The 12,791-nt window shown below is 38.5% G+C and overlaps 1 protein-coding gene across 1 annotated transcript in view; it reads left to right on the forward strand.

Annotated features, from left to right (window-relative positions):
- LOC108700584 (kinetochore scaffold 1) overlaps nt 1-12,791 on the forward strand; it is a 47,985-nt gene that overhangs the window by 19,917 nt on the left and 15,277 nt on the right. Inside the window, exons 10-13 of the mRNA XM_041574354.1 lie at nt 152-6,640; nt 8,010-8,157; nt 9,112-9,179; nt 11,116-11,214. Coding sequence (XP_041430288.1) covers nt 152-6,640; nt 8,010-8,157; nt 9,112-9,179; nt 11,116-11,214 — 6,804 coding nt within the window. The remainder of the gene's footprint in view (nt 1-151; nt 6,641-8,009; nt 8,158-9,111; nt 9,180-11,115; nt 11,215-12,791) is intronic.

Here is a 12,791-nt window from a genome sequence, read left to right on the forward strand (position 1 = left end):
AAATTGGTTGATGCATCTAAAATGTAAAGTGTGTTTTTGTTTTTTTTCTGTGGCTGCTTTATTACCTTAAACACCTTTATTACCAGTGTTTGTCAGTATTTGAATTTATATTCATGAATTTAAAATGTTCTCGTATGTTTTTACTTTGTAGCGGGACTGTGCAGATAACGAGAAGACCTTATTCTTTTCCTGTGATAATGATATGGAAATGACCTCTAGTAACACCATAAACATTGATGCATTCCTTGAAGAGAAAACAGACAAAATTGATGTTACTTCATTTTTAGCAAGTTTGAAATCTCACGGTGAGGATTCCTGCGAGAGTGTCAAGTTGAACCCTTCAACGACAATAGATTTTCATTCGTCATCCGAATCTGAAGTCCAGCCAAAGATAAATTTTAAGGATTTTTTGACTGGTTTAAAAACTGAAAAACAAACTATTTGTCCTTTTCAGGGAAACGACAAAGAAAACTTTTTTTCCTTTAGCATTTCTAATGAAAAATCTACCCCTGGCAGTGACGTATTTTCTACATTTGCTCAAAGACAAGAAGAAAAGGAAAATATTACTCAGGTTTTTACTGAGCAGGATGATGGACTTGATATGACAAAATGCCATACCACCAATATTACTGCATTTGTTCCAGTAACCGATGCATTTCCATATCATTTTGAACCCAACACCATAAGCTTTCCTAAAGCTCCTTCGAGTCATGAACATTTGCAAGGTGGACTTCAATTACAAAAATTAAAAACTGTATCCAAAAACCAAACCGTCCTTTTAGAAGATGATATGGATATAACACAAAACCGTAGCGTTTGCTTAGATAATGTACTGAGCAAAACCAGAAGTGGTGGAAATACTCAGGCACTGAATAAAGGAATGGGTGTTTGCCCTGCTGATAAGACTGTTTTTTTTACCGATTCAAATGAAATGGAGTTTACACAGAATCATACCGTTGCAATAAATACCAATACTGGAGCAGGGGACCCACTTTTGCACAAGAAAAATCTTCTGAATGCTGAAAATAATTTTGTTTCTCCAGATAACAGCATGGATCTCACAAAAAGCCATACAGTAGCTATCGATGGGAGAAGTATGGTGGCCTCATGTGCATCCACATCTACCTCTTTGCCAGATGCATTGGGAAATCGTAATAATGTCGGTGATCCAATTTATTTCAGTAAGTCAATACTTAGGCAAAACCAAGATCCTTCCTTGCCTTTTCATTTAACAGCTGAAAAGACCATAGCATTTGATGATGAAGATATGGATTTGAACACTAGCAATACAGCTCATATTATGTTTGGATTGGGCTCAAACATCTCTATGCACAGAAAATCTATACCCGTTATGCCAACTAGCCATCTCTTTATCATGAATGATAAGACAGTTGTCTCAAACCAAGATATGGACCTCACGCAATGTACAACTACTGTGCTTGACACTGATTCTTGCTATGGATTGCAAAGTTCAAATGAAACATGTTCAGAGCAAAAAGTTGTTCGCAAGTCAGGTTTCTTGCCTAAACCAACCTTTTCATCTGAACAATCATCTCCTTTTGAAGAAGATAAACCTTTTAATAACACTGTCTCCAGTTCTAAAAGTATGCCATCTACTGTAGCTGATAAAACTCTCTTGTTCTCATGCAACCAGGATGATATGGAGATTACAAAATCGCACACTGTTGCTATTGATAAGTTTTTGCAAGATCCCGATCTGGCTAAAATACCAGAAAATGTTTCTAAGGGTAAAACCGTAAAACCGGGAGGTTTAAGGTTATCTTCATTTTCCAAACATGTATTATTTCCAAAGGCCAGTAATGATGTGGAACTTATAAAAGGCAACACTGTTAATGAAAAGCCCTGGCAAAAAGCAAAGGAGTCTTGCCAGCCATCCTCGGATCACCAGGAAAAGGCACCCACTTTCAACAAAAGCTGTGCAGATACTAAAATCTCTGAAACACGAGCAGTGGAAAATATGACAATGAGAGGCTTGACTACAAATTTTAAAAATATAGTTGGCACCTTTCCTTCCAGTCATAATAAGACCATATTATCCTTGGAAAATATGGACCTCACTGTGACTACTAAAAATGCTTTCAGGGACGAGGGCACATTTCCAACTGAGGAGGTGAAAACTGGTATTACTGCTCAAGATAAGACCATCTTATTTTCATGTGAAGAGGAGAATATGGACATGACAAGGTCACATACTGTTACTATAGATAGGAAAGACCTGTGCAAAGGTTCCAAAAATGCCATAAACATGCTTTCAACCAAAAATGTTTCTACGTTTTCTTCTGAACTAGACTTCATAGAGTCACATACTCTTACTAGGGAGAACAAAGTTTCTGTGGTTGATGAATATTTAAAGTTGGCTAGTAATGTGAAAAGCACAAGTAAATCTATTCCAGATCGTGTGCATACTATATCCGATAAACGGTCTGAAAATAGAACTGTTCGCCTATCTGAAGAAAAGAACATGTTTTCACCCAGTGAGGACTACATGGACTTTACACAGTCTTGCACAGTGGCTATTGAAAATAATTTGTGTGAAGAACTCAAAACTGCTAAGACTACTTCACAGAAATTTGATTTGTCAAAATCTGTTGCTTTGGACGAGACTGTTGAAGATAACATGGAACTTACCAAAAGCCACACAATGGTTATTAGTGCAAAGTGTCCAGATGAGCATCACCACCAATCTTTTGCTACCAAAACAAATACTGAGGCTGGTTTTGGAGAAGATGACATGGACATTACAAAGTCAAATACCATATTTATAAATGAAATTCCTGAAATATCCAAGGGGCTAGTAAAATCTTCTGCTCTAAGACGGAAAAGTGCACCTGAGCCCAAGAGATCTTGCTTTGCTAATGATAAGACCATACACCTAGAGGGTGACATGGAAATGACTACTGCCAACATTGGACCGTTAATAAATGATGCAAATATCCTAAGAGTGAAAAATGTGGGGTTAGATAAAACTGTGGTCTTTTCACGTGAGCAAGATAACATGGATTTAACCTTGTCACATACTGTAGCTATTGAAAGCAAAGGCCTCTGTGAGCTTAATCTGGATGCGAAAAATAAACCTGGCCACTACTCTAAGCAAACGCCATTGCCTCTGAATAAAACTGTCCACATGGTGGAAGATGATATGGAACTTACCAGAAGCCACACTATGGTCATTAATGAACAACCAGCTGAGCTCCACCTCCAGTCAGATCCTGTAAATAAAAGTAATTCTGATGACATGGACATTACAAAGTCAAATACAGTGTTTATTAAAGAAACTGAAATATTTAAAGGGCAAGTAGACCTTTCGATTTTGAAAAAAACAAGTGCATCTGGATCGAGAAGATCTTATGTTTCTGATAAGACCGTACGTTTAGAGGGTGATATGGAAATGACAGCTGCAAATGTTGGGCAGGTTATTAATGGCGCACCATACCCAGTACAAAGAAAATCCATAGGGCTCTCTCATGATAAGACTCTGGTGTTTTCCTCTGAGCAAGAACACATGGACTTAACAATGTCACATACTATAGCCATTGAAAGCAAAGGCATTTGTGAGGTGGCAAAAGCACTCAATCCAAATGTGAATTGCTCAGTACTCTCTGTACCTGTGAATAAAAGTACGGTCATCTTAGAAGATGACATGGATCTCACAAAAAGCCACACAATGGTCATTAGTAAAAATGACCCATCAAATTCCGCTCATAAACGCAATTACAGTACTGATTTTGGACAAGATGACATGGAGATCACAAGGTCAGACACTATATTTATTGATGATATGCCTGTAGCTGAACGATCTAAGGGGCAGTTAAATTGTCTCTTGAAAAGAGAGAGTGTTTGTTTAAAGGGATCTGACTTTTCTGTGCATTTGGATGGTGATATGGAGTTGACACGCGCAGGGACTGGACTGTTGGTCAGTGACACAAATGTACCATCAACAGAAACCACGTTGGGATCGTGCAATAATAAGACTATGTTGTTTTCATGTGAGCAAGATAACATGGACTTAACTGTGGCCAATACCGTGGCGATTGAAAGCAAAGGCCTTTGTGAAGGTTCCGAAACTCGCAATCTGGGTGTTAAGAGAATATTGGGTAGTAGCTCGAAGCACTCGTCTGTGCCTGAGAATAAAGCTTTTACTATGTTTGCAGAAGAAATGGAAATGACTAAAAGCCACACCATGGTTATTGAGCAGAAAACCCCATTGTTAGATGAGTATAATCATTCTGTTGACAAACAAAGCCTTGTCAGTGAAACATCTGAAGCAGATGGCATGGATATTACAAAGTCAAATACAGTTTTTATTGACAGTCACTTAGATGGCCTGTGTAAAACATCACTCGGCTCAAAAAAGCAAAACTTGCCTCTGGCACAACAGTCGTGTTCCACAAATGAACCTTTACATGGTGATACAGTGGCAAAAATGAGAGGGAAAAATGGAAGGTCATCTAATGTTTTCCAGGGATATGACCAAGGTAACACAGATATCGATATGTCTCACACTGATGTAACTAAACAATCGGCTCTGAATAAGGAAATCGGTAATTCAGACAGATTTCAAAATTACATTGATCACCATTCTGCACCTGCATGTAAAACTATTGTTTTCTCTACATTGGAAGATGATATGGATCTTACTAAAAGCCACACCATGGTTATTGATGGGAGAAACATTTTAAAAGGAGAGAATGTGTCCTCCAGACAACCAGGTCAAATAACGGCAAATAGCGACAAAAGTGTTGCTTTTTCTAGTGGTGACATGGATTTTACATTATCTCCCTCTGCAAGACTTGAAAAGGGAATTTTTGAGCTAGCCCAACATGAAGAAATGATAAATATCCTTTCCAAGGCTAAAAAGGGGAACATTTTAGAGTTGCAGAGGCCCTTTCTGAACAAGCATGCAACTGTCAATTTTTCTATGCATGAAGGTGATGTGGAATTCACTAAAAGCCATACAGTGGCTATTGAACTGGACAATCAAACCCCTTCTTCTGTTTTAAATAAGCAAGGTATGGAACCAGAAACCAATATGGGGAAACGCATGAAGTCCCTTGTAAAAGGTGGGCGTATAGTGTCTGACGCCAACATGGACGTAGGCAACATACACACAAGTAAAACTCTGTGTAACCTCAATGACATGGACATGACTAGATCTCTCACAGTTGCTATAGAAAACAAAACTGAAGAGCTACAAATCATGGTTGCTACTGACCCTAAGAATTGGATGGCTGAAAACCCAGAGAATTTGCGAATTCCTTTATCCACTAGCAACCCCAATGTTTTTGTTCCAGATCTTGGTGAAAAAAATTTAAATGAAATGGTTTTCTGTGAAGATGCAGATAAAGCTTCTCCCATGGATCAGCAGGAAACTAAAGTTGTTGAAATTGCATTGTCCGATACAAAGAATTTTAGCAGTGTCGCTTCTTTAGAACCCGCAGAGCATATAAATAGAAGTGAAGAACCAGTTTTGGCAGACGAAGCCTGCATGCTACATAAAGATACAACAGACCTTAAAACCACAAAAAAAGCAAGACCAAAATCAAAGAGGGTATCTTTCATGCTACCAGAACCTGAAGCAGGGTCTTGTGTTCCCAAGGCCAATGTTTTAGAAGCATCGACTAAACCCACCACTGAAATAAACATGGACGTGTGTAACCTAAAGCAAAATTCCTCTATGGCAATTCTGGGAAATAGTGCTGATAAAGAAGGTGAGACTGTGAAGTCCATGGCTGATTATTATGATGCTAATGATGGTCTTGCTCAAGGTTCATTAGTCCACTGTAAACCCAAAGAGCAAAATATAAGTCCAGGGAATGTAGGCAATTTGGAGCAGGAAGACCAAGATACGTTATCATGTAAAGGACCAGTGCTCAAGTCCAGTAACTTAGTGGAGTTCTCCGAAGCAGATAAAATGAGACGCAGAAGAAGTATTGCAGATATTCAGTCAAAGATAAGAAGTTTAAACAAGAAATCCTTTCCAGATTCCCAGACAGCTCCAGTCACTTTCCTTGTTGACCATCTCTCAACTTCATTGCAGGCACCTACTGTAAGTTTAACCAATAAAAGTGAAGATATTTTAGAAGATGCAGAATTATCCAGCAAATTGCCCATTCATGAGAAACCAAACCTGTATACTCAAGCTGATGATGTTGCCTCTTCTGGTGATAAAGAGACCACCTCGAAAGAAACAAATTTGCCAAACAAGCTTTCAGTCAAAGTTTTTCAGGCCAAGTTACCCCAGAAAACCAATCCTAATAAATGCAATGTACAAGAGTCGTCATCCTTCTATGAGGCACATGTAAAACCAGAGCGAAACTCCTTGACTCTTCTCAAAGCACTGACCAATTGCAATAGCTCTCAATGTATAGATGAAGAAATTCTTCCTCTTAGCCCAGATGAGAAAGACCATGATGGCATATTTCATTATGAAGTACCAGAAGGTGCTTGGGAGGAGTTGTGCGAAAAAGAGGCCCTCCATTGCAGTCTGGAGCAGGATATACCTGCATCGCAAGATGGCATAAATGACAAAAAGAGGAACCGTGAACCCGAAGAAACCAATGAGTTTCAAAAAGAGAAGCGTGGACGAACTGAAGGCAAGCTCAACAGTGATAAATCCAAGGTGAGCTTTCTATTCACTATACACTTAGTACAGGCTAAGTATTTAAAGGGATGGTTCATCTTTAAGTTAACTTTTCGTATGCTAAAGAATGGCCCATTGTAAGCAACTTTTCAATTGGTCTTCATTTTTTTTTAGTTATTTGGCTTTTTCTTCTGACTTTTTCCAGCTTTCAAATGGGGGTCACTGACCCCATCTAAATAACAAATGCTACATAAGGCTACAAATGCATTGTTATTGCTACTTTTTATTGCTCTTCTTTCTATTCAGACCCTCTCCTATTCATATTCAAATTAATGCATGGTTGCTAGGGTAATTTGGACCCTAGCAACCAGATTGCTGAAATTGCAGAGCTGCTTAAGAAGAAGCTAAATAATAAAAAACCACAAAATAATAAAAAAATCTAAACCAATTGCAAATTGTCTCAGAATATAACGCCATACATCATACTAAAAGTGAACTCAAAGGTGAAAACCCCCTTTAATTATAGGCTTTGAGCCCCATGACATTAGATAATAGTTCTGTATAATACTTTGTGTATAGGATATTAATGTATCACATATCCAAGTATATTATGTGTAAATTGATAGCATAATTGTTAAAACCATGCCTAGATCTCAAGTGCTGTACTTAAAGGGATTCTGTCATGATAGTTATGATGTCATTTTTATTTCTAAATTACACTGTTTACATTGCAAATAATTCACTCTACGATATAAAATGTAATTCCTGAACCAGCAAGTGTATTTTTTTTTTAGTTGTAATATTGATGTGTAGGTGCATTTCAGGTCATTTTGCCTGGTTATGTGTTTTCTGGCAGGCTGTTGTTTCTCCTACTCCTACTCAATGTAACTGAATGTGTCTCAGTGGGACCTGGATTTTTACTATTGAGTGTTGTTCTTGGATCTACCAGGCAGCTGTTATCTTGTGTTAGGGAGCTGCTATCTGGTTACCTTCCCATTGTTCTGTTGTTAGGCTGCTGGGGTGAAGGGAGGGGGTGATATCACTCCAACTTGCAGTAAAGAGTGACTGAAGTTTATCAGAGCACAAGTCGCACGACTCGGGGTAGCTGGGAAACTGACAATATGTCTAGCCCCATGTCATATTTCAGAATTAAATATAAAAAAAATCTGTTTGCTCTTTTGAGAAACAGATTTTAGTGCAGAATTCTGCTGGAGCAGCACTATTAACTGATGTGTTTTAAGAAAAAAAAACCATTTTCCCATGACCGTATCCCTTTAAGGAATTCCCGGCAACTAAAACGAATTAGACTGGGATATCGCCAGGCGTCAAGACTGACTTTGATAAAGATTCTACACATTGTTTTTGGGTCTGTGGTAGATACTATTACCAACGTGTTTCTTTCTTTTAGGCTTCAGTGACTATCGCTAGCCCTGATGATTATCAAATAAGTGAGTTTTCATCTCTCCACTTAACAAAAACCATAGAGCAGACCAACTACAGCAGCAACAGTTCTCAGGACTCCCGAGGAGATGGGATGCATATGGAACTCAGCTGTAGTAAGTGTTTCAAATGTATTTTGTTGTGTAATATCTTTCATAATCCCCCCAGAGTTTTTTATTATGCAAAGTAAAAGTTTTAAATTTTTATTTATATAGTTGAGTAAGTTGCACTGCCACTGCAGTATATCTGCTGCTGTGGCTTAATTACCCAAAGAAGCAAGCAAACATTTAAAAGGCAAACTGGAATTGGAATGGTTGGGGTCTAAGCAGACCATAGCCCCACAGTCCATATGTTTTTTTGGTTGCTGTGGTCAACAACCCTGGCAGCCAAGAAGAATTTAAAGGAAAACTATTCCCCCAAAATGAATACTTAAGCAACAGTTTATATCCAATTATTGGCATATGAAAGAATCTTACCAAACTGGAATATATATTTAAGTAAAAACTGCCCTTTTTACATCTCTTGTCTTGAACCACCATTTTGTGATGGTCTGTGTGCTGCCTCAGAGATCACCTGACCAGAAATACTGCAGCTCTAACTAACAGGAAGAAGTGAGGAAGCAAAAGACAGAACTCTGTCAGTTAATTGGCTCATGTGACCTAACATGTATGGTTTGTGTGTGTGCACAGTGAATCGTAAGAGCCCATGGGGCGGCCCTTATTTTTCAAAATGGCAATTTTCTATTTATGATTACCCAATGGCACATACTACTAGAAAAGTATATTATGAAAATGGTTTATTTACATGAAGCAGGATTTTACATATGAGCTGTTTTATGCAATATATTTTTTATAGAGACCTACATTGTTTGGGGGGTATTTTTGTTAAATGAATGCATGGTTGCTAGAGAAATTTGGCCCCTAGCAACCACATTACTGAAATTGTAAACAATTAATAAACTGTGAAAAATCAAAAACCAAATGCAAATGTTATCAGAATATCACTCTCTACATCATACCAAAAGATAATTTAAACAACCCCTGACATGCTTTATTATATTTCCTCTTCAGGCCAGCAGTGCAGTCAGATGGAGTCACAGTTGCCCTGGGATACCGGGTGTGAGCAAAGCCTTTGGGTGGTAAGGAATGCAAAATGTAACTATGGGAAGATTGCAAAATACAAGTGTAAAGCACAAGACAAGCTTTCTTCCATTACTTTTGCAATGCCATTTTATGTATAGAGAGATAACCAAATCAAACCTTTAAAATTTAGTAGAGTTGCAGTAGCAAGGGGAAAACAATGTACTTAAAATTTTGAATATTTTTCTCAAGGGCAAATAAAGACCACAGAAAACACTTGCTAAATTATAAGAGAAGGAAAGCTCCCGAAGCAGTTTATTGCCAATAGATTAGCCACAATAGTGCAAGCTATAACACTATATTTATTCTGCAAAATGCTTTACCATACCTGAGTAAACAGTTCTAGAAGTTCTCTCTGTTTGTTTAGGATAGCAGCTGCAGTATTAGCTTGGTGTGACATCACTTCCTGGCTGAGTCTCTCCCTGCTTACTCATAGCTATGGGCTCAGATTACAGCATGGAGGGGATAAGGGAAGGGGGGAGAGAGGAGCAAACTGAGCATGCTCAAGCCCTAGCGCTGGAGGTTTAAGCTGAAGGCAGGAAGTCTGATACAGAAGCCCATGAGTACACAATAGAAGGAGAGAAATGTGGTGTTTCTTTTGATAGAGGACTCAGAGCAGCATTACTTTGAGGGTTTACTGGTGTATTTATATAGACCTTTCTGATAAAGCTTACTTTGTTTTAGTCTTTCCTCCTCCTTTAAAGGGATCCTGTCATCGGAAAACATGTTTTTTTCAAAACACATCAGTTAATAGTGCTACTCCAGCAGAATTCTGCACTGAATCCATTTCTCAAAAGAGCAAACAGATTTTTTTTTTATTCAATTTTGAAATCTGACATGGGGCTAGACATTTTGTCAATTTCCCAGCTGCCCCTGTTCATGTGACTTGTGCCTGCACTTTAGGAGAGAAATGCTTTCTGGCAGGCTGCTGTTTTTCCTTCTCAATGTAACTGAATGTGTCTCAGTGGGACATGGGTTTTTACTATTGAGTGTTGTTCTTAGATCTACCAGGCAGCTGTTATCTTGTGTTAGGGAGCTGTTATCTGGTTACCTTCCCATTGTTCTTTTGTTTGGCTGCTGGGGGGGGAAGGGAGGGGGGTGATATCACTCCAACTTGCGGTAAAGAGTGATTGAAGTTTATCAGAGCACAAGTCACATGACTTGGGGCAGCTGGGAAATTGACAATATGTCTAGCCCCATGTCAGATTTCAAAATTGAATATAAAAAAAATCTGTTTGCTCTTTTGAGAAATGGATTTCAGTGCAGAATTGATCATGATCAGGAACTCTATTGCTGTCACGGGGCTTCTGAATTTTTTTTAATCATTGAGAAGCCCAGTAACAGATACAAGTGTGGGACCCGTTGTCCGGAAACCCATCAGAAAGCTCCGAATTACGGAATGGCCGTCTCCCATATCCAAATAATCCAAATTTTTTAAAATGATTTCCTTTTTCTCTGTAATAATAAAACAGTAGCTTGTACTTGATCCCAACTAAGATATAATTAATCCTTATTGGAAGCAAAACCAGCCTATTGGGTTTATTTAATGCTTAATCCTTTTCTAGTAAAATTAAGGTTTGAGGATCCATATTACAGAAAGATCCATTATCCGCAAATCCCCTGGTTAACTGGTCCCATACCTGTACCACCAGTCCATCTAATGTGTGAGCAGTTTATTTGGTCTTTAAAGGAGAATTCATCCTGTGGGCAAAAAAACCCGTACCCAACACCCCACGTAGACCCTCCTCCCCCCAGGCTAATCCCCCCCAGGGTAAATGCTCCATACTTACCCCTCGGTGCAGATTCTTCCAGCGAAGTTCCATGCATCCATCTTCTGCGTCCTCGGTAATTAAGGGAGAATACCATGTCAGCAGTAATGTGAGTGATACATAATTGTTGTACACTTTTGTGATCCATTTTTTTTTTTCCTTAAAGAAATTCCAAGATGGTACCATTACCGTAAAGGAGTTTTTTATGCTGCTTCGGATTCGTATACTTATTCAGAAACCACGATACAGTGAGCTTCCTGCAAACGTAAGTTTCCAAACTTTTCCTATTGTCATTTGTCTGTTTCCAGGAAAGATTACTGCCCCACATTAAAGGAAAAGGAAAGGCAAAACAATAAAATCCCATTTTTACATTCTTTAATGAAAAATAAACCTTTCTCCAATATACTTTAATTAAAATATGTGTACAGTTTTTATAAGAAACCTGACTGTATGCAGTGAAATTCTCCCTTCATTTACTGCTATGGATAGGAATTGTCAGACAGTCCCAGGGAAACAATCATACTTATGAACAGCAGGGGGAGCTCCTGCCTTACTTCCCAGCCATGTAGAACTCAAGCAGCTTTGTTTATGACGATCCCTAAGCAGCCCAGACCTCACTGAGCATGTGCAGGGTCAGGGTCAGGCCAAGATGTATAACAAAGTTACAAGATGGTGACCCCCCTGTAGCCAACTTTGAAAGCATAAATCATTTGTTTGATTAGGCTTGTGGTGCAGTAAGTTCATGCTTATGTTTAGTATACAAAATACAGCATTTCTAGCCTTATTCTATTTTACACTTTCCTTGTCCTTTAATAGTTCCTGAAACTGCATTTCATCACATGGCTTTGTAATGAGTTGTGTCTTGAGTAAATTTTGCAATAATTCATATGTTTTGAATGAATAAATATCATTCCAATTGGCTACAAACAAGATTCATGAAGCCAGTTCAGTGCATAAGCTCTCACCACATATTTACTAGTGTATGATTTCTGAACTTTTTGTTTCAATAACATTAATATTCTAAAATACAAATCTTTTGCTCTGGGCTTTCCACAATTCTGCGTTTATATATGGTGGTGTTCAAGGCAATTACAAATAAGTTTCCAAGCTGGTTGCACCAGGATCGGTTTGGTCATTTATCAGTAATTTGCATGACATTTGCTTTTTGTGCAGAGCCCTCAAATGTTCACTTTGGCTCATAAAAGTGATGACTAGCCAAAATGTGAACTAAGGCCAATTAATGAACCCTATCTGTATGGTATGCTCTGTCAGTGATCCCCAACCAGTAGCTCGCGAGCAACATGTTGCTCTCCAACCCCTTGGATGTTGCTCTCTGTGTCCTCAAAGCAGATGCTTATTTTTGAATTCCAAGCTTGGAAGCAAGTTTTAATTGCATAAAAACTAAGTATAGTACCAAGTAGAGCCTCTTGTAGGCTGCCAATCCACATAGGGGCAACCAAATAGCCAATCACAGCCCTTATTTTGCACCCCAAGGGACAATTTTATGCTTGTGTTGCTCTCCAACTCTTTTTACATTTGAATGTGGCTCACGGGTAAAAAAAGGTTGGGGACCTCTGCTCTATGTGATCACCGTTCTTAATAGTGGTCTAACCAATGTGTGCTAGAATGGCAAAAATGTGTATGTGTTGCAGGTTTTCCCACTGAGCATGATTAAAGGGATACTTTCATGGGGAAATGTTTTTTTCAAAATACATCCGTTAATAGTGCTGCTCCAGCAGAATTCTGCACCAAAATCCATTTCTTAAAAGAGCAAACAGATTTCTATATATTTAATTTTGAAATCAGACATGGGGCTAGACATATTGTCAGTTTCCCAGCTGC

This window comes from Xenopus laevis, chromosome 8S (genome assembly GCF_017654675.1).
Source record: "Xenopus laevis strain J_2021 chromosome 8S, Xenopus_laevis_v10.1, whole genome shotgun sequence".
Taxonomy (NCBI): domain Eukaryota; kingdom Metazoa; phylum Chordata; class Amphibia; order Anura; family Pipidae; genus Xenopus; species Xenopus laevis.